The following is a 21,295-nucleotide window of genomic DNA, read 5'->3' on the forward strand; positions in this document are numbered from 1 at the left end:
AGCTCATCCTCCTTGATCCAAGTTTACGAGGTACAAAGCCATGGCAGATGAAACCCATCTGCTGCAGGTGAGTGGAGTTAAGCTGTTTTACAGCTGAGGGAGCAGGCATAATTCAAAATGGGGAAATTGATGGAGTTCTGGCTTTATTGCAGGGGCTGTTACTCTCTTTTTCACACGGGCAGGAGCATTGCTGCTCCAAGCTTGTAGTTCAGTTGTACCTTCAGGCTTCGGTGCCCTTCCTGCTCTCCCTGGGGATCAGTGGCATCACTCAGCTCTCCTTTGGGCACAGGCCTAACTCTCAGAAGCCACCGTGTTGGCAGAGGCTCATCCTGCCACTCCCCAGGGGACTTGACTCCTGCAAGTGATCCTTCGGCATATTTGCATTTGGATTTTCTTCATTCCAGCCTGGGCACGCACGGGTTCTCTCTGCTGGCTGCTCAGCCATCGGGCCTGCTCAGGACTGACCGCAGCATTTTTGTGCTTTGTGGGTCTTTCTCCAGTCCCAGGGAGGTGCTGGGTGAGTGGTGGCAGTGTGTGAGGGCATCCAGGGGGATTTCTCTCCTGCGCTCACCGCAGCCGCTGAGCCATCAGCAAGAGGCTGCGTTTTTTTCCTCAACTCCTGCCAAACCTTGGTCCTTTCTTCCATCCTCCATATGCTGCCTTGTTGGTCTGAACAGCCATCTCTTCATCTAAGTCTGGCTGGGGAGAACCAGTTAGTAAAACATCCTTAATTAACCTTGCTGGGCTCAGCCTAAAAGCAGGCCAGACCTACTGAGGTGCTGCTGCGCTTGTGTCAGCAGCTGTTCCCTTTTGTAAGAGAGAAGGCACAGGTGCTGGTTGTTCCTCAGAAGCTGGGATTTGATGTGCCTCCCAGTGCTGCTGGAACAGGCTGTGGATCTCCCATATCCCCATCCCTTTTCTCTCCTTTGATTTGCAAGAGCCTTGCAGTGGCTCGTTGTGCCTCCTTCTCGCTCAGTTGAAAGCTGAACCAGCTGAAGCTGCAGCACTGGAGGCAAAGTTGTTTTTCTATTCAGAAGCAAGAAGGATAGGAATTTGGGGTCATTCCTCAACAGCCTATTTCCCTTGAGTAGGACAAGAGGCTCTGCTCTTGGGTTACTTATCCCAGACAGCTTCCCGGTGGGAAATCTGGTCCTTTTCCCCTCTTCTGGAAGAGAAACAGGGATGGAATATAGAAGGGTTTGGCCAAGTGGATTGTGATTTGGACAAATAAATTAATTTATGGGTCAGTGGGCAGATAGGTGGATATTTTAACATCTGAGGCAAAGAGAAATGCTCCCTTCTTTTATTATTATACCTAGAGACATGGAGCAGAAGACTCTTCATTGTTAAGATAGGAGACTTTAGAGTAGGTGTTGATGGTTTCTGTCTGGAAAAATCTGGTGGAGCCACAGAGTGGATTCATTCACAATAAATGAAACCTCAAGACAATGGAAGGTGGGGGGTGAATTATCCATCAGGTAGGACAAGGCTTTTGAGGGAAATGAAGAGGCTGCTGCTGTGATTGCTGAAGTCAGTGCATTATTTCTGTGTGTTTGACTCCCCTCCACTCTGCCTGGAGCGACGTGTGTTTCATGGCCCTGCAGAGAGAGCAGCTCGCGTTTCCCCCTTCCTCATCTCACAGCTCAGTCTCACTGATATTATGACAGAACGTGTTCAGTGCACAGAACTATTAAAAATGTAGCTCATATGGTGCTGATGGGAGGCTGACATCTCCTGAATAATTTATTTTAACTGGAAAGATTTGTAACACTTAAGCATTAGCGGGACTCTTAGTTTTAACTCTTCCTGCGGCGGATGCTTGTTGTGATTCCCTTGTTTGGGCAAGAAGTGGCTCAGCCTGTTGGAGGCCAAAGCCACCTGCCTCAGGGACAGCCAGACTGCTGGTCATGGTCCCCTGGAGGCTGCAGAACCCCAGAAGAGCTCCAAAAGGAAGCTGGAGGTGTTGGAAGAAGCAGTCTCACTTGGATTGCCCCTGCCTTGGGAACAGTGAGCATTTTCCAGTGTGGAGGATTGAAACAGGCTGCAAAATATTTACAGTAAGCAAGGAATGGCTGGCTACCTTTAATTCCTGGCAGCAGCTCCCTTCCTTGGGGCAGTGACTGTAAGGACCTGCCCTGAGGAGTAGCTGCTGCCATCCCCCTTGTCCAGGGAAAAGGACCTGATGTGTTGCTGGGCCAGGGGTTTGCACAGGGTCTTTTCCAGTCTTAACAATCCTGTGATTCCATGGGTATGGATGGAAGGAAGTCAGGGCCATTGCTTTCTTGTACACATTCAGTAGAAACTTTGTGCATTCTTGCACACAAGCCAACAACCTGAATTTCTAAATTTATTCTGGCAGAAATGCAATCACGAGGGGGGCTTATCAGTTGAATTCTTGGTGTCAGTGTTATAAAGGCCAAGATCGTTTCTGTGATGATCGTCTAAGAAGGCTCTTCCTCTTTTTTATCATTACACATAGAGGGACAAATCCTGCTCTCAGCTGCAAGGAGCCAATTCCCACTCAAGTCAAAGGAAGCTGCTAAGAGAGACCAGGGTTTATCCCATAGTTTATATACAAATTTATCACTGAAATTGCTGTGCCCACACCCCACGGCTGCTTCAGCCCAGAGCCAGCTCAATGCTGACTCACAAATGACTCCTTTTTTTCTCTCACTCTTCTTCCCCTTATTGCTGGTTGTGTTCCTTGCAGGGTTGTTTCACTGCCTTTCAGTCTTCCTCCAGGTTCCTACTAAAACTGAGTTTAACACCTTAGGTAAGACACAGTCAGTCCGTAAGGAGTGCAAAATCCTTGTTGGTGAGAGGGAATGGGAAGACAGAAATCCTGCTATTTCTGGTTTACACAAGAGGTCCTGCAATGTAGAAGGTCAAGCTCTGAAGTTCTTGAAATCAATGCCAAAATCCATTTATGGCTCCCAGCTGGCCAGGGCATCATCCCAAACAGTTTGTGGCTGATCCATTCTCTTTTTTGGCCACAGATTCATCCATCACTCTGAATCTTCTCCCTGCCTAGTCTTGCAGGGTCTGGAAACACCTCACTCTTCTGTATCTGTTTTTTCCCTAATGAGTTCTGAGGTGCTCACACAAAGCAGCAAGGTGTCGTTATTCTCATTTTTCAGTTGTGGAAACCAAGAAAGGCCAAGTGATGTACCCAAGGTCACACACCAGTGTCAGAAGCAAAAATACGTTCTCCATGTCCTTGTTCCTTCCCAGTCTCTCTCACAAACCCAAAGAGCAATAAAACGAAACAAAGGTTTATAGCAAGAAGAAGTGGATTGGAATCTGCAACAGCCCAAGATCAACCATGGAGACCCTGTGGCTCAGTAGAAACCCTGGAGTTAATGAACTCTGCAAAACTGGTGTATTTTTACATAACTAAATTCCAAGAAAAAAATAAATCTTTATTAATTATCAAGACATGAACTGGTAGGAGAGAAGAGCCAGAGTCTTTAGGTCAGATTCATCTAAATCCATCACCTAGTGAAAATTTATATTACGAATAAATACACCCTAGAAGCTAGTTCAATAAATTTTTCCTGTTGTAACAAGTTGTCTTTCTGCTTTATGTATCATTTTAAAGGAAGGTAATTGAATATAAATTTCCTCCATCTACAGAAAAATGGACTTCCAAATGCATGTACGTGTCTGTGAGTATCTGTGTTTTGGGGATAGTGCTGACATCTGTGTAGGGCATGTTGGACTGAGTCTGACTGACTTCAATAGCTGTTGGAGTGGAAACCAGCACTGATCTCCAACCTGGGGAAAATTCTCCTCAATTCCAGCTTCTTTGTGCATTAGCAATTACTTTCAAATGTTTGAAACTCAATAGCGGTTGCCAGAATCTGCGTTGCCTCCCAAGGAAAAACTCTTTAATTTCTTCGTGTTTAGAGGCCAAATATGTGGCTAAACTAAGCTTGATGATAGCTGAGGTTTGGTTTTGGGCAGATTGTGAGTCCATGTACAGTTAGTCCCTGGAATATGCACTGGGATTGTGTCTGTGGAAATGTAAAAATATTACTCCTAAAAAGAAGTTAATCTTTCCCACATTTCCTGCTATGGTTAGAGGTGATTTTCTCATTGTTTTGCTCTCAGCTGTCTCAGTGCTTTGAGTCCTCCTGCCCGAAAGTCTCTTCTTGCAATCATTTTGCAGCTTCATGTATTATGTACACATGAAAAATGGTTGGTTGAGTAAGAGCTTTCTTGGTTTCAACCAGAAAAGAACTACATGAAGTCACTAGAAAGCGACTTTTATGAAGAAAAGCTCATATATACTCATAAAGTCAATATAACAGGCCTGGCTGTGAGCAGAAGTAAACTGGTCAAGTTTAAGACTTCACGTTTTAATGCCTGTGTAATTCAAGTGCCCATTTGCACTCTGCTGGCTCTGCCAGCTCCCCTCTGCCTCTTTTACAGCACGGGGTGCAGGCTCCGGGCCACATTAAGTTGTCAGAAGCAGGAAGATGTTTCCTGCAGCCCTGTCCCTGCAGCAGCAAAGAATATTGCACTGCTTCAAAACTGCAAGGAGAAGGTTATAAAATTATCGTGCCTGTAAATTCCAGCTGCAAACCATATGATTGCAAAGCCCTGCTCCCCGTCCTTGTTTAAAATTACTCTCTCCTAAGCCTCCTCAACATCTGCCTGGCCTGGAAGTGCAGTTTTCCCTGTGCTCAGTCACACGCTCAGTGAACACCTTGTGCTGGGACTGAAAGGTCTTTCAAAAAAAAAAAAAACAACACTGTGCAGCTGATGAAGTGTTTGCTTAGGATTAGGTGCCGTGGTTAATATAAGCATTAAAAAATGTCTCTGGCCACTGTCCTGTGTCACAGCAGCCTCGTATTTCCTCTCCTCTGGAGACGGATGTACATCTGGTTTGGGTGGCTTTTGTCCTATTCCCTGGCCACAGAAAGAAAAAGGAATACTGGGCTTCTAAGGATGGAAAGTTATGCAGCAGTGCTAAATATATCAGTGTTTCTTGGACCTGGGCTCGGTGAGATAGGCTGTTCCAGCAGCACTTCCAGCACAAGAGGCAGGGCTGCCCGTGAGGGCTGTGTTTGGAAACAGGGAGGTGCATCCACGTGTAAGGGAGAGCTGGAGAGCAGGGCTGCCCTTGGGAAGCTGCATCCCAAGGCAGGGCAGAGCCCCTGCGAGCCCTTGGATGTGTCTCCTCTTCCCCAGAGCGATCGAGTTACACGCCTTGAGCTTTGCCATAGTAGCAGAGGAAGGGGAGAGTACAAAGGTTATGGAAAACAAAACATTAATTTTCGGGACCAGCTGTGTTACAAGCAAACTGCAGCTTTATTTATACCCACAGCATAGTGTCCATAAATCAGGGCTGCTCTCCAGCAAGGCATTTAATGAGAACTATTAAATGATTTCATGATGTACTCATTGTTACCATCTGATAAAAACCAGTGCTCCCTCCAAGGACCAGGACTTTTCAGTTGTAGATTTTGGTGGGGAAAGGAGGTGTGTGGGGAAGCCAAGCCCTCAGCAGTGTCAAACGAGTTCTGCAAACTCCTCTGGGCACATCATGTCAGGAGGATCCATCAGCCCAGCCTCCTTGCACATTTCAATTAGGGGCATGGACTGTGGATGTGAGCAGCCTTTGGAGTTTATGTAACTCCTTTTGTAGAGAAAATACCTGGTCTGATCTCTCCTCCAGGGCGGGAGGAGCAGGTAGATCCCAGCATTGCTGTGGAGCTGGGTGCTGCTCCCCCAGGCCTGCACGAGGCTGGAGCCCAGCCCGTGGTGCACCAGGAGCCACGGAATGGTTTGGGTTGCAAGGGACCTTAAAGCTCACCTAATTCCAACCCCCTGCCATGGGCTGGGACAATTTCCACTAGCCCAGGTTGCTGTGGCCTGGAGCAGGGAGTCAGGGAGCTCCACAGAACCATGCACAGCCCCTGCCTGTCTCCCATCCCCTTCTTGGTGCTGGTGGCAGATCAAGCCAAAGGGATCATGCCCAATGCTTGTGGCATCCTGGAGGCTCCCTGTGACCCTGGGGCTTGTCCACACGTGGTGAGGGGGGCACAGGTCCATCTACAGCCTTTCCTGGACCTTCCCCCAGATTTTCAGGCCGGAAAGGCTGGATCTGATGGCTGCACAGAGCCCCGTGAGGCTCCTTTGTCACGAGCACACCCAAGCACTAAAATCACAGGGATGGCTAATTTATGTGAGAAGGTTTTCTATGAATCACTGGGGAGGACATTGTGCCCAGAGCCTTGCCCCTCTCCAAGTGCTTAATTGCTAATCAGAGGCTGGATTCAGCAGCTCCGATTCTCTGGCACTTTCTGTCTCCATCAATAAAACTGGAGAGGCTCTTGCTTTGCAACAAAGATGTTTATCTTGCCCGAAGTTGTGGGAAGCTGTAGGAGGCTGTCCTTTCTTACTGCACAGCTCTAATGGGGTAAACAGTTGCTGGTACTTAGTTTCCAGCCAGATTTTTCTGAATGGGGGCTGGGAGGAGGATTCCTTAATTAATCCTTTGGGAAAGTGGTTGGGACTCTGGCTTGTTGTTCTGGGTTTGTATCTAACTAGCATCTCCCAGATGCAGAGTAGTGAAACCAAGGTCCAAATGTCACCTTGCATTTCTGCATCCCTCAGATGGGTAATTTTTCTTCCTCCTTTAAGCTACCTGCCCCTTTCTCTGGGATGGAACTAGATGGGATTTAAGGTCCATTCCAACCCAAACCATTAATACCTTTTTCCCCCAAAAAGAAGGAAGTGCCCTTTCCTGAGAGGAAACAACTGTGTGTGAGTGGCAGCATGGTTTAACATTAAAGCCAATTATTAAATTAAAATATAAACAGTCATAAAACCTGCAGAGTATTGAATATGTGATGAGCTGCTCAAGCAGCTTGCACCAAACACACACATGTGGTATTCTTAAATGTTCATTGCTTTCAGGACATGCCCATTTGCAGGGACTTCAGACAACTCCAGGCTGCCTTGCTGTTTTTTCCATCCATGTGAGTGTATGAAATGAGAGTGAGGTGCATAAACAGGTCTGGAGGAAGGTTTTCCATTAGCTGCAGGTAGTAATTTATGGTAGGAAAGCAACAGGCAGTTAAACTCTTTACATTGCTGAGCATTAATGTATAGTGCTGTGAGTTGGAACATCTCCTTCAAGGTTTTACTTGATGAAGTCCCTTCCTTTATGATCTGCTAAAGCTCTTTCCACACAAGGGCTTGGGTCATTTGTTTCAAAAAATTCTTTATTATATTTATATAGATTATACTTCCATAGCACACACCCCCCAAGCCACTGATTCATTTTAGACTGAGAAAAAACATCAGAGGATTGATCAGCCCTCCACAGATTGCTCCTTGCTGCTTTGAGTGCAAGTTGAAGGGGATTGGCTTATTGTTGGGTTGTTTTTAACTCCACAGACAAATATCTCCACCCTGAAATGCCTTTGGAATGTAGCAATATGTGCAGACCACAGCCTTGGCTGTCCCACCTCCAGTACAAAGTAGACCTTTGAAGTATTTTAAGTATTAGATTTTCTCAAAGTATCGAGCATGGTATGTAAATAGACTTCATTTAAGCCAGGTTGGGTTACAGAAGCACAGCTAAAACCAGTATTCTGGGCTGTTCATTCTACAAAGGATCAGTCTTCACTTGAAGCTGATGCAAAGGGAGGAAACTGGTCTCAACCACAATGCTCAGAAGAGACAAAAGCAAATACTGCAGATACCAAGAAGGTGAAGCAGTTACCATGCCACTGCTCTTGTTTGTTTGGGTTTTTTCCTCCTCTGTGCTAAAGCTGTTAAGTCTTTTTTATTGATTTCATGGTTAAGAAAAGTCCCAAGTTCAGTCTGATCCTGAGAAATGGGAAAGCCTTGCCAGCTGCACTGGAGGTGGAGAAGCCCCTGGGCACCCCTTTCATTCCCAGTCCTCTTGGGCACCTTGCACAGCCTGATCCTTGGCTTCTGAGTTTTGGAGCTCATGAAGAGCTGACTCAGAAACCATCTCAGCCCTTCGAGGGTGAATGTGGCAGGGTTTGAAAGCAGCAGTGGTGCCTGGTGCTGTTCTGAGTGTGCCAGGTGTGGTACAAACTCATCCTGCTCGATGACTTTGTGGTTCCAGGCTGTGGTTCACACGTGTGATAACAGCCAGCAATAAACTGCTGTGGGAAATGTCCAGTCAGTCCTGCAAAAACCAATTTAAAAAAGCTATTTGGAGGTGGCCATGGTATTAACCATTGTATTTATGAAGGTGGAAGGGACTGACAGAGAAAATGATGCTGGAGGATGTGCAAGTTAGCACAGGACACAGACTGAACCTGTGCAAATCCCTGAACTGAATCCAAGCATCCCAAACCCAAATATTCATCACTGAGTTGTTGCAAATTTGGGATTATCTCTTTGACAACATGCAGCAAAATCCCTGTTGACATGACTTGGTATTTGACAAAACTCTTGGAAGGCTTCAGCCGGGGGCTGGCTCTGAGCCTGCACTGAGCACACAGCAAGTGGGACACACGAGCAGCCTCCTCCATCTGAGGAGCTGGAAGTCAGAGCTGGAAGGAAGCAGGTACAGCCCTTGGCCTGTTCCGTGTCCAGCCCAAGGGCTGGGTGCCAGGGATTTAATCCCTGCACTAACACTGTTGGTTCAGTGCACTTTCCATAATCCATTCTTAAGCACGAGCCTAGCTGTGGTTTGACACCTTGAAAAATGTGCTCGCTGCCTTCCCCCAGCCCGGCGCTGCCTCCTGCATCCTGCCGGGATGGAGGAGAGCCAGGAGGGGGAGGAAGAGCCCGCAGCCATCCCTGCAGCACTGGTGTTTCCAGGGCAGCAGTGCTGCCTGTTTCCTGCAGCGCTTCCAAGCAGCCCTGGGATCCTGGGGCGCAGCGCGGTCCGCAAGCGCAGCGTGTCCTCATCCTTTGAACAGCTTCCCACCTTTGTGAGCCTAATCTGCAGAGGACATCCTGCCTTCCTCTGGAGGGAGGCAGCCCGGCCTGAGGTCCCCATTGCCAGTTAAAAAATGACAGGGAATGCAGTGTGGGCTGGCTGTTGCTGGTCCATGCAGAGCTGTGTTGTTTTCTGCTGGATTTAGGGTCTGACGCCCCAGCGACCCCATTCAGTGTCCTGGAGGCTGCAGGCACATGGCACAAGGTTTCCTTCATTACCTGCTCAAGAGCTCAGCAAATCTGGGCTTTTTCATCTGTGAAACAAAGCAAAAAGCAAACTTGATCAGCTCCATCACTTCGTAGAATCACGGAATAGTTTGGATTGGAAGGGGTATTAAAACCCACCCAGTGCCACCCCCTGCCACGGGCAGGGACATCTTCCACTATCCCAGGTTGCTCCAAGCCTCTTGACCACTTCCAGATAGTGGTAAATGTCACTTCCAGATATTGGTAAATGTATCTCCCAAGCAAATGAAGTTTTATTCCCTTGGCACTGTGGTCATGGAAGGGAAGGCAGGCAGACATCAGGTCAAACTTCCATATAGAAGATTGTGAAGATCTCAGTTACAGAGTTGCTTAAGCAAATGAGCCATAATTTGGAATAACTTTAGTAAAGTTTCTGCTTTAGAAGGGGCAGGAGTTTCTGAGGAGCAGGGCTGAGTTATTTGGGTGGCTCTGTGTGCTCAGGTGTCTCTGAGCCCTTCCAGAGGACATCAGTCATGCACTGACTCAAAGCCGAGGCAGAACTCCTGGGGTTTAGCCCAAATATATATTCCCTTTTGTTATATCTGTTCAGCACGAGCACATTTAGGGTGTTCCTGATGTCCTTGAGTGAGGTTGGATGTAATATTCCTATCTGGAATCTGGTCTGGGAAGAGAAGTCAGACAGACCCCATGCCGTTGCCTTGTCCAGGCCGAACAATTTTGCAGACAAAAATATAAATTTTGCCTTCATTTTCCTGTGAAGGTGCTTTTTTGGCTTCCCACGTGGGAAGGATTTGGAGCAGGGTGGTGCTGGTTCCCAACACGTGTGTGCATTGGCTGTCCCTGCCCTTTGGAAGGAGAACTGGCTGCATGTCTGTCTGCTTGGGTTTCCTGGGAGTGGCACAGATAGCTCATAGTTTCATTCTCGTTTAAAATTAAAGCTGATTTAGTGAGCAGCATCTGGAGACAAATATTATTCTCCTTAGGGTAGCTCAAATTCTTCTTTGGTGAGAAACAGTCTTTTAAAGCTGTAACTTGGAGTGTCTTGTCTCCAGGGTTGCATTATCAGTGCCAATCTGGCCTAAGACTTTTTAAGTCAAACTTCTCCAAGCAGCATTTGAAACCTTAAATTAAGACTTCTTCCTTTTATAATCTGCAAAGCTCCTTTCTTGCTAGAATCTGCATCTGCCAGAGTTCTGTGACTTAAATCTCCATGAGATGCTTTGCAAGTGTAGAAGCCAGCATTCATTTTACACCTTTCATAGGGATTTTGTAAGTGATATATTAAAGGAAAGTAATGAAATATTCTCTAAGGCTAAGGTCTTTAAAAGTATCTAACAGAGTAAGATGTCTGAGCACCACTGAGCTTTACATTCAACCCTTGAAATTAATCTTTCTCACTCCTGTGTAATATTAAATCAGATTAATAGCTAATGCATCAGCTCCATTTAAGATGCACATCTGTTTGTGTATGCACAAAGAAAATATTTATGTCCAGATTCTTTCTCAGGGGCGTTTAAAATTATTTTCTACTGAATTGAGTAAGGTCATCTGGCAAAGCCAAGCAGGTCATCAATAATTAATCCAAGCAGGCAGAGCTGAGTCTCAGGGTGCTTGCAAACACCCTGTTAGACTGGATAGTTTGGCAGAGCAGGGGCAATTCTCAGATTTTCTCAGAAAACAAGCAAATGTGCATTTCACTTTTGAGGGGGAGAGGGAAGCTTTGCTTTTATTGGAAACAGCTGTGCTGTGCTTGCACTGCAGCACTTGGTGCATCCACATGTGCAGTCAGAGCTTCTGGTCCCCCAGGGCACCCCAGGCCAGCCAGGGGGTCATTGCACTGACACCAACGTACCTGGCATTCATGGCTCATTTCCACCAAGGGGTTGGATTTATCTCACTAAACTTTATCTATATTTTATGAAAATTTAGATTCTTTACACCTAACCCTAACTCTGGCTGTCCAACAACTGGCTCTGGGATATGAGCTTGTCATCTGGTTTAAATAGAGTCAGTAGGGAAAAGAATCGTCTCTTCCAGAGGTTATTTCCCATCCAGACTTGTTATCTAAGAAACTGGGATGAACATGGGATGAATAAGAAGGGGGAAGAAAGCTGGTGAAGGGTCTGGAGCACAAGTCCCATGAGGAGGGAGCTGGGAAGGGGCTCAGCCTGGAGCACAGGAGGCTCAGGGGGCCCTTGTGGCTCTGCACAGCTCCTGCCAGGAGGGGACAGCCGGGGGGTCGGGCTGTGCTCCAGGGAACAGGGACAGGAGCAGAGGGAATTTCTGCATGAAAAGAGCTGCCCAGGGCAGTGGTGGAATCCCCATCCCTGGAGGGATTTAAAGGACCTGTAGATGTGTTACTTGGGGACATGGGTCAGTGCTGGCCTTGGCAGTGCTGGGGGAGCAGATGGGCTCAATGATCTCAGAGGCCTTTTCAACCTAAGGGATTCTGTGGTTTGTGTGTCCTTCCCCTTTCCTGTCTGTCCTGGGCAGGAGGCTCCTGAAGAGGTTCAGGTGAGCAGCCTGGGCAGAGCATCTTGTTTTTGGACAGACAGCTCTGGGTGAAATGGGTCTGGGCCAGCCTGATGGGAAACCTCAGGTGGCTGAGGGTGAGTGTTCTCCTCTGCAGCAGCAGAAGCATTCTGTGCTCTCACATGTTTGTGTTTCCTCTGGCTGTTCTGGTTGGCCTGACAGAGTACATTGAACAAATATTACCAGTGCACTCATCACTGTGTAAGATGGATTGAAGTGGTTTCCATGGGGCTGAGCATGGCAGTCCCTGATGCAGTAACTCCCTTCCACCTGTGTGGCTCAGGAGTCAAACCCAGCATCCATCACCCAGCATGGAGCCAGGCTTTTGAGCCATGATGGCTTCACCTCTGGATTCAGGCTTGGATGGGACCACAGCAGCTCAGAGCCCACAAGATACCTGGATTATGGGCAGAGAAGAAGGGAGCAGAGCCCCTTGAGGCAGAAGGGACTGACTGGGTGTCCCCCCATCCTGTGCCCACCACGTTCTAGCTCTCCCTGCCACACCAGCTGTTCCCAGGACACGTGTGCAGCTGTTTTGGGATTAGCAGGCTGGGAACCAGTCCAAAACCAGATCAGGCATGTGTGCTGCTCCCTCTCCTCCACCATAATGCTGGTATGCACACTTTTAATGCCTGGCCCCTGCTGAACTGCTCTGGCTGTGCAAGATGAGAGAGCTCTGAAGTTTTGACAGGAAAATTGCTGCCCAGCTGCCGGAACACCAGTGCTGTGCTTGTTTAAATATTTGTTCAAACCAGCTTGACTTTCCATGAGGGATTTTGGAGGTAAGGGAAAGAAGTCAGCACTGATAAAATCTCATGCTCTGGTGTAATGACATGAGAGCATTTAGCCAGGAGTACCCTCTGTCCCAACAGCAGCACTTCACATCACGTCTTCCCATCACCATCCTGCCTGCCTTCGTGCCTGTTTCTTACTGTATAGATGTGTATATATCCTCTGCACAGACTTTCAGGACTTTTATTCTCCAGAGCTTTTAATCTGGCATGTTCACATGTGCTGGGTTTCCTGAGAGAGAAAATAAATAGGGATGGGTGGAGGAAAACAGCTGCCATCATCTGCTTCCTCAGCGCTGTGTGCTCAGAGTGCAGGGTGCACTGCATCCTGCAGAGATGGCAGGAATTGGGGTCCCTCAAGGGTTAATTTGCAATCACCACGAGTAAATGTCATGCATGTAGAGAGGAGTATGGGAAATACTTGTGCTCTCTCCCAAGCTTTTTATGTGAAACCCATGGAATTTTGTCCTGCCAGCCTCCAGCTCCTGATCTGTTCTCTCACCTCTGGTCATTTAACTTCTTCATTTTGACAAAGTCCCCCTTGCTCTCCCTGAACCTCTTCAAACCTGTGGTTACAATCCCCGTTTCCAACCTGTTCCTTGCTTCCCAAAGTCATGTCCTGCACCAGATCTTGGCAGTTTAAGAAGACCTGGTGGAAAACCTGGTAGAGCAGAGTGCAGCAGGGACACCAGGCACTCCTCACACACCTCCTTTAGCCCTACCAGTGCTCTCAGCACCCTCTTCTAAGCAGTTATCTCTGGAATTGTGTATCTGAGATCTTTGGTTAGAGCATCTCCATGCAGCCAACTGATTAGAAACTAATTAATTCCAATTAAACACTTCCAATTAAATTTTCAACACATGTATGTTTGAAAAGTACAAGTGCTCACCCCAAGAAGTGTATTGAAATTCAGAAAAACAAAAATCTGGGGAATGGCAACTTTCCAGTGCTTGGAGGGGCTGCAGGAAACCTGGAGAGGGAATTTGGATGTGGCATGGAGTGACAGAATGAGAGGGAACAACTTCCCAGTGCCAGGGGGCAGGGTTAGATGGGATATTGGGCAGGAATTGTTCCCTGGGAGGGTGGGCAGGCCCTGGCACAGGGTGCCCAGAGCAGCTGTGGCTGCCCCTGGATCCCTGGCAGGTTGGACATTGGGACTGGGAGCACCTGGGACACTGGAAGGTGTCCTTGCCATGACAGAGATATCTTTAACACCCTTTCTAACACAAACCATTCCAGGATTCTGTGATTTCTAGCATTTTACTATTTTATTTTATTTTATTTTTAGGTAAACTATGTAGAAGGATAACTACCTATGCCCCCAATCTTAATATTGTCCACGTGTTGAGATGTATTACCTGGAGAAGAGTTGGATTTAAGCTGGTTTATTCTGCTCAGTTAAAACTGCAGCAGTTTAACATAAATGGGAACAATTAAGTCGCAAGCCCACAGACTTCCTTCAGGTGTTAGCAAACAATTTGGCAGTAATTTCCACCCGTTTGTGGATGCTTGAATTTAAATGAGTCACAATTAAACACAATTAGTAGCGTGTGAAGTTCTGGGAGGCAAGAGAGGAGCAGTGGAGAATGCTGGTTTGCTCTGATGCAGGTTTGCTTTGCTTGGAGCTCTCCAAAATCCAGTCTTCTAACCACAAAAGCCTCTCTTCCTATCCCAGGGATCTGTCCATGACATGAGAGGGTCCCAGGTATGGGGTTTCCTGGAGTTCTGAGAGCTGCTCCAGCCCTGGGTGCTGTTACTGACTTTGGTGCAGGTTTTTCTCTAATTGTATGATCAGGAAATGTGGCTTTACAACCATCCCTCAGCTGTCCATCAGGGACCTGTCAGTCATTGTGATTTATCTGAGTTTTCAGTGCCAAACTGATTAAATTGCATGTTTCACAAAAGAAAAAAAAAAAAGAGAATTTCACTCATGGCACCAAGTCTAATTATTGCATCTTTCCAAAGCAACCAGCAAAGGTTACAGTGTCTGTTTGCATTCCTCATAAAGAAAACCTTGTTAAACTCAGTCTTGCATATATTACAGCCATGGTAAGAGCTCCTGAAGAATATGCTGTCAGGAGAAATGGTCTCAGACTTTTTTATCTTACTTTATGGAGCAGGAATTGGTGCTGTTGATAAGAAGTCTGAATGGTGACCCAGAGATGCCTTGGTCAAACAGAGGGTGACTTTTGGGATGGGGTTTGCTGTGTGACAGAAGTGGTGCAGAGCTGGGATCAGGTTTGCCAATGACTGCAGGTCAGTGGCACTGCAATGTGAGATCATTTGTCTCTTTCAAGTTCACTTTGGTGCCTTGCTTTGGCCCTGCTTGATGTTTTTCCTGCCTACCCCAATTTCTGGAGGGCTGTGTAAGAGCTAATTTTAACCTGTGATACCAGCCAGGTGTTGATCAATCCCCGTGTGCTCTCACTCTCAAGTTCCTGCAGGTCTCAGGTTGAGCTGGATCCAGTGCTGTTTCCACCCCTGTGACCATGACTGTCCAATGTCAGCTGTCTGGCTTTCTATTTGTTAAACATTTTGCCCATGCAGTAACCCAGCTGTTTCCTTTTTGTTCCACATGGTTTTCTGGAGAAGAGCACAAGTGGGATGCTGAGAAGGCCATTCCAGGCTGTGTGTGAGGGTCCCTAGGACAGCATGAGGGGAGGGCCTGGAGCTCAGACATCCCCTCGTAGCTCCTGGTGGGATGGTTTGCTCCCAGCTCGCAGAGAATCAGTCACATCCCATGTTCTGCAGGTCCAGTTCCCTTTCCAGCAGTGATTCCCTGTGACAGTGCCATTGGAACTGGCTGACAGCACCATCCAATCCTCGCTCCAACCCTGAGACCACACCTGGAATCCCAACTGCTGTGGGAAACAAAAGAATTAACTCAAAGTCTGGGGTTTGGGTCATCTTTCTGTGTGTCATCTTTCCTCTGCATTTGCTTCAAAGACTCCTCCTCATCCTCCTGAAAGGACCAGGCAAGCCAGCATAGATCCCTTCATCCCTCAGAGATGCTCAGCTGCATCTGGGTGAACCCTCCCAGAAAACTGCACAGAAGTTGGGATAACTCAAGAGCATTCCTGGTAGCTGAATCTAGCCAGGGAATCCACCCTGTCAGAACAGACTTATCTGAGTGGAAATGTGACCCACACAGTACGTGAACCTTCTTACCCTTGCAGAAGCTGATTTTTTAAAATCAGCCCCTTACAATTTGTTTCATGCTTCAGCAGGAGGAAGCCATCACTTTCTGACAGGCAGCAGTTCTGATTCTGGAGTTTCCCTGATAACTGGAGCTTCTCTTCCCAAGTGAAGAATTAAAATTGCAGAGCCAGTTTCCTGCAGCACCCTGCTGCTTCCTGATGTCTCCAAGTGCAGCACTGATCTGAGCTAACCAGTTTAGTATGGGCTGGGGGTCTGGCTCAGGGTACAAGAGGGCACAGAGGTGGAGCCCTGACAGTGATCAATGGCCCCTGGGAGAGGAGGATGTTCAGGCATCTCCTGAGGAGCATTTGATGAGTAACTGGAGCCTCAGGACCACTGTCTGAGCTGCATCATGTTCAAAATAGTTCCTGTTGTTCATGTGCTCTATGCACTGGTCCTTTTGGGTGGCTTTTCTTCTGAAGAACATTGTCTCCTAACATCACCCTGTGTCCCCATAAGGAAGGACCTTATATATATTTAGGAGTTCATACACCTTGGTATTTGATCTGTTCCTAAGGTCAAATTTAGACTTGTCAGTCACTGCAAGTCAGTAAAAACCTCCAGTCTTTCATGCTGAAAAGTTTGACAGATTCAGAATTGGGCTTTTTAAATTATGTCAGACTCCTAATGTAATCCAGTGCCTATCCCCAGCAGTTTAACTTGACAGTAACAATGAACAACCAAGCTAAACAGCCTCTGCAAATTCCTGTAGACCAGGAAGGACCACCCTGGCTTTCAGAGGGATCCTGTGCTAAGCCACTCCTTTCCCTGATCCCTTTGTATGCCAGCAAGGTGGCCACCAAAGGCAGTGCAGAAGTGTCACATTTCACACTGCCATGGCCAGTTTGGGCTGGGAAATGGTGTGCACTTCCAGGCTGTGGTGCTCAGCCACTCCAAGGAGTCCTGCTTTATGGAAGAGTGTTTCCCAAGGCTGTAGTTGATTTTTCACAAGCAAGTTTGTGCACTGGCCAGGAGTGCTGACAGCTCAATGTTCAGCTGCAGTATATAATTTTCTGTCATTTTGATTTATGCTCTTCTCTGCAACCAGAGTCCCATATGAGAAAAAAAAAAAATCAGAAGGAGTCTGTCCTAAAGTTAGCTCAATGCTAACTTCTTCAACTGACCTAGCTAACTAAAGATATTTTTAGATTTTTTTTTTAATTATTATTATTTATTTCTGGAATATGAAGGAAGAAGGTATCAAAAGGTAACCTTCACTGCCAGTTGTGTGACCTGCAGTTGCTGTGGGGTTGTTGTCACTGAGTGAAGCTGAGCTGGACCTGTGAGACCGAGATCTGCTCTGGCTCAAGCCTGAGCACCCAGACCTTGTCCAAGAGAAGCTGAGCTGGACCAGTGAGACCGAGATCTGCTCTGGCTCAAGCTTCCACCTGCACCCAGACCTTGTCCAGGGAGGCTCTGAGTGCTCTGGCTCAAGCCTGAGCACCCAGACCTTGTCCAGGGAGGCTCTGACCCATCAAAGCAATGGCCAGGACATCAGGGCAGAGCTCCAGAGCACTGCTTCACCTCAGGGCCTCTTAAAACTCCCAGTGGCTGGTGTTTCTCTTAGGGAAAAGCCCAAATTCCCCAGAGAGGAGGCTGGTGTAGAGCCATGGTCTCTGCTCCCTCTGGACAACAGAATAAAGGCTCGTCCTCCAGCATTTGGGTTTGCCCAGAGGTTTTATGGCACAGCTCTCTCTTTTGCCTCACTTCTGGCACCCAGACTCGGGCTCCTGAGTTGTTTTGCTGCATTTGGAGCTTTGTTTCTTGGCATTAGAGTTTGGGGGTTATTGCTTGCAGTTCCCTTTCCTTGGATGCTTCAAGAGCAGCCCCGAACCAGAGGGGGGAGCAAACCCATCCCTTGGCTGTTTTTGTGAGCCACAAAATGCCTGTGAGACAAAGGAAGAGGTCACATGAAACAGGAATTGTGGTGGCACTGACAGGGACAAAAGCCCCACGCACAGCCCTAGGAAAAGGCAAGAGAGCAGGGAAGTGTGTTTATTCCAGCTCTCTGCTTTCCTGCAGAGTTCAGACAACTTTATTTATTGTGTTTTAATATTAACTTCAGTGGAGCCAGGAGTGTGATGTGATCCCATGGTATTTGGGCAAAGGGGTAAAAATACCTTATTTCTCATATATACATATATATATATATGTTTATATATATTTATATATACATACACACACCCTCTTTTCACAGGACACATTAAGTGTGTACAGGACTTTTCATTGATGACTGGCATTTAGCAGCTGAGTTACAGATGGATTTCTGTGTAGTCAGCACAGATATTAATCACAAAATCCTTTTAATAGATCAAAGAGTGCTGTGTAATTGAAAATTTCTTGTAGAAGCATTCGTTTCAAGCTTCTCCTTGAAAATTTTCTCCTCCTAATGTGTAATCTAGGAAAGGAACATTTTTCAGGGCGTAAAATGCAAAGAGAAGTTTTGTTCATTGCTTTATTTAGTTCTCCACTCAAATTAAGGATTAGTGACAAGAAATTGATATTTTACTGTATGCCTAAAGTTATTTTTGTGTTCATCAAAGCCACTTGGTTAAATCAGGAGTGAGCAATAATTACCACTGAAGGGATAGATACACACTAGGTTTTTACTTGCTTTATGTGTGAAGGTTTTTCTCCATCATCAAACTCCTTTTCAGTTGAGAAAAACCTAAAAAAAATCATAATAATTATTCTCATTGCTCCCTAGCCCTGTGAACAGGTGGAATTGGGATATTTAAAGAAAGACCCATCCACCCTTTAAATAAGATGCAGAGTCTGTTTCCTGGAGCCTGGTGCTGGGCATGGCTTTGCAGGTGACACAAGGAAAAGTGAATATCAGCTGAAAATACAAAAAATATTTTATTTTTTCCTAGTTCATAGCCCAACTTTGCAGCAAGCAGAGCCTCAAGCACACAGTGTGGGCTTCCAAAAGAGGCCATGCCTTTGTGAGGAGCTTTTGGGCTGAGAAAGGAGCAGGAAGGAAACAGCCCTGGGGAGCTTCAGAGCTGGGACAGAAGAAATGATTTGGTGCTTGTACAGACAAGTGCTCACCAAATCCTGCACATCATTAATAATAATAATCATCTCTCTGCCTCCCCTGCATCCGGTGGGAAATGCATCTTCTCCACGGAGAGGCTGTGCTAAATAAAGGTTTGCCCTTCCCAGGGAGCAGGAGAGGTGGGAGGTGGACATTTGGGCTCCCATCTCTCTCCCAAAGGAAGGTCATTAAGCGTATAAGATACATATGTTTTCCCTTCAGCAGCTGTTGGGTTTCTCAGCCCAAGAGCCATTACAGGACCATGAGGTTTGGAGAATTTCTGCCTCCCACATCTGCCCCCCTCCCCACCAGCAGTGCTGCTAAATCAGCAGAATGGGATTGTGCAGCTGTGCCTCGTTAGGCCAGTGCTGCTAATTAAGTATTGGCAAAAATGGCTTCAAGTCACTCTGCTTTGGGGTGGTGGCTTGGTGGAAGGTGAGACTGAACCTTCTTCTGGTGGTGTTTCAAACCACCACTGGTGGGTTTGCAAGAGGTGGTGGTCCTGCAAAATTAACCTTGGCAGAACCTTCCTTTTCACTGAAGTGGTGTGATGACTTTCTGTGTCTCTAGGTTGAAAGGGAATAGTTTTTTTCTCTACCCATTTCTAGATAAAAACTGGGGGAGAATAATTATTTGTAATTTTGTAGGCTCCAAGGCTTGCAGTGAGGTGTCCTTACAGTGATCCCTGCCTGGTGCTGCTATTGCCTGGATGAAGAAGTGCCATGTAAAATGTTGACTTGCATTAGTTAATTAACTAATTGGAAATTCTCTTCCACTTGAGGTTTTGTAAAGTTTTGCTGAGCTCATTTGCACAAAGGGCACAGGATCCACCTGGGCATGTGGGAAAAATCTGGGTGTGGGAGAGAGAAAGGGGAAAAACAAACAGAAGAGGGAGGAATGTGAGTCAGGAATGGTGTGGCAGCAGGAGCAGGGAGGTCATGGGGCTGGGTTGGACTCGATGATGTTGAAGGTCTCTTCTAACCTGGTCATTCTGTGAACCACTGGTGCTGCCAGGGCTGTGTGTGCTCTGTGGGCAGCAGGGACATGGGGGCTGTTTGGGATCCTGCCCTTGCTCAGCTGTGCCCCTCTGTCTCCTTCCAGGCCGTCCGATGAAAACCACCCCGAGGTGAAGCCTGACGCCTACGTGAACAACCTGGCTGAGGCTGTGGACATCATCCTCCAGGAGATGTAAATCCCAGCAGGAGCTGTAAATCCAGCAGGAGCAGGGATGAGCCCTCACGTGCAGCCCCTCCATGGAACCACTTCATCCTCTCCCACCTCCATCTCACCTGAATGAACCCAGCCCAGCCTTGTGGTGCAGGGTGGTGGGCGCCTGCCTTCCAAAATATTTCACATAATGGTACTAAAATGATCTACTGACCTCCCATGCAAGGGAGCACCAAACCTGCTGTCCTCTGGCAAGTCCTGAATGCCCTGCCCTTGGTGCCTGTGAGGGGCCTCAGCCTCCTCTGGGTGATGCTGGGGGGCTGTTCCCCCTTTTCATCTTTGCTCACACTGGGAAGATGGAAAACAGGGAACCCAGGCACCTCCTCATGAATGGATTTACCTGTTTAACCCCCATGTCCTGTGCCTTTTGGGATGGGAATGTCCTTTGGGGGCTGATGGAGGCCACCAAGCTCCTGTGTGTGCCTCGGGTGGCACAGAAGCCCTGGGCAAGGGACAGCCCCACGTGCCTTGGCATGGCAGGAGCCGTGGTTCTGCCAGGACCAGCCTGTCTGGAGCAGCCCCAGGAGGGGGCACAGGAATCAGTAACACATTAGGGAATAACTGCACCATCCTGTCAGGAATAAACCCTGTCCTTTGGATCTGGCCTGTTTGTCGTTGTGTTCAGTTGGATCAGCACTGGCAGAGATATTTACAAGACTTGAAATGTCCATAAATACAGGACTGGAAAAGGCCATGGGACTGATGGTCTTTGCCTTCCCTCTGTGGGGGCATCTTGTAGGCAGCCTGTGTGGGAGGGGCTGTGGGATTCCTGCCCCTCCCCATTAAAATCCTGGATGTGCAGTCCCTGAGCTTCCAGCACTGAGTCAGACACAGCTCCAGCTGAAAATGGACTTTGCACAAGGGCATGTAATGGTAGAACAAGGGGAATAGCTTCAAAAGGGTGGGTTTAGATTGGATTTCGGGAAGAAATTCCTCCCTGTGAGGGTGGGGAGACCCTGGCACAGGGTGCCCAGAAAAGCTGAGGCTGCTTCATTCCTGGAAGTGTCCAAGGCCAGGTTGGATGGGGCTGGGAGCAACCTGGGATAGTGGAAAGTGTCTCTGCCCATGGCAGGGGTAGAGTAGGATGAGCTTTAAGGTACCTTCCAGCCCAAACCATTGTGGGATTCTAGAATTCTGTACTCATTCCCTGGGTCTGATCCTGCCCCACATGCCTGCTGAGAATCTGCTGCACCAGCTCAGCTCCAGCTCAGCCCCCTCCTGCTGCCAAGAGTGCTCAGCACATCCAGGGCCAGGACAGGCATGAGATTTGCCTTTTTTTGCTGATCAGAATAAGGATTTCTAAGAGGAGCTGCTCCCTGCCTCCAGGCACAGCAGCCCTTCCCTGGGGATTTTGGTTTCTCCCCCTGTCAG

The 21,295-nt window shown here is 47.5% G+C and overlaps 1 protein-coding gene across 1 annotated transcript in view; it reads left to right on the forward strand.

The window, feature by feature from the left end:
• The window catches only part of LOC121341896 (phospholysine phosphohistidine inorganic pyrophosphate phosphatase), a 71,731-nt gene extending 51,204 nt beyond the window's left edge, over nucleotides 1–20,527 (forward strand). Inside the window, exon 7 of the mRNA XM_041415835.1 lies at nucleotides 19,799–20,527. Within this exon, the coding sequence (XP_041271769.1) occupies nucleotides 19,799–19,889 (91 nt within the window). The 3' untranslated portion in view covers nucleotides 19,890–20,527. The remainder of the gene's footprint in view (nucleotides 1–19,798) is intronic.
• Nucleotides 20,528–21,295: the final 768 nt, after the last annotated feature.

This window comes from Onychostruthus taczanowskii, unplaced genomic scaffold (assembly GCF_017590055.1).
Source record: "Onychostruthus taczanowskii isolate IOZ18803 unplaced genomic scaffold, ASM1759005v1 scaffold5, whole genome shotgun sequence".
Lineage (NCBI taxonomy): Eukaryota > Metazoa > Chordata > Aves > Passeriformes > Passeridae > Onychostruthus > Onychostruthus taczanowskii.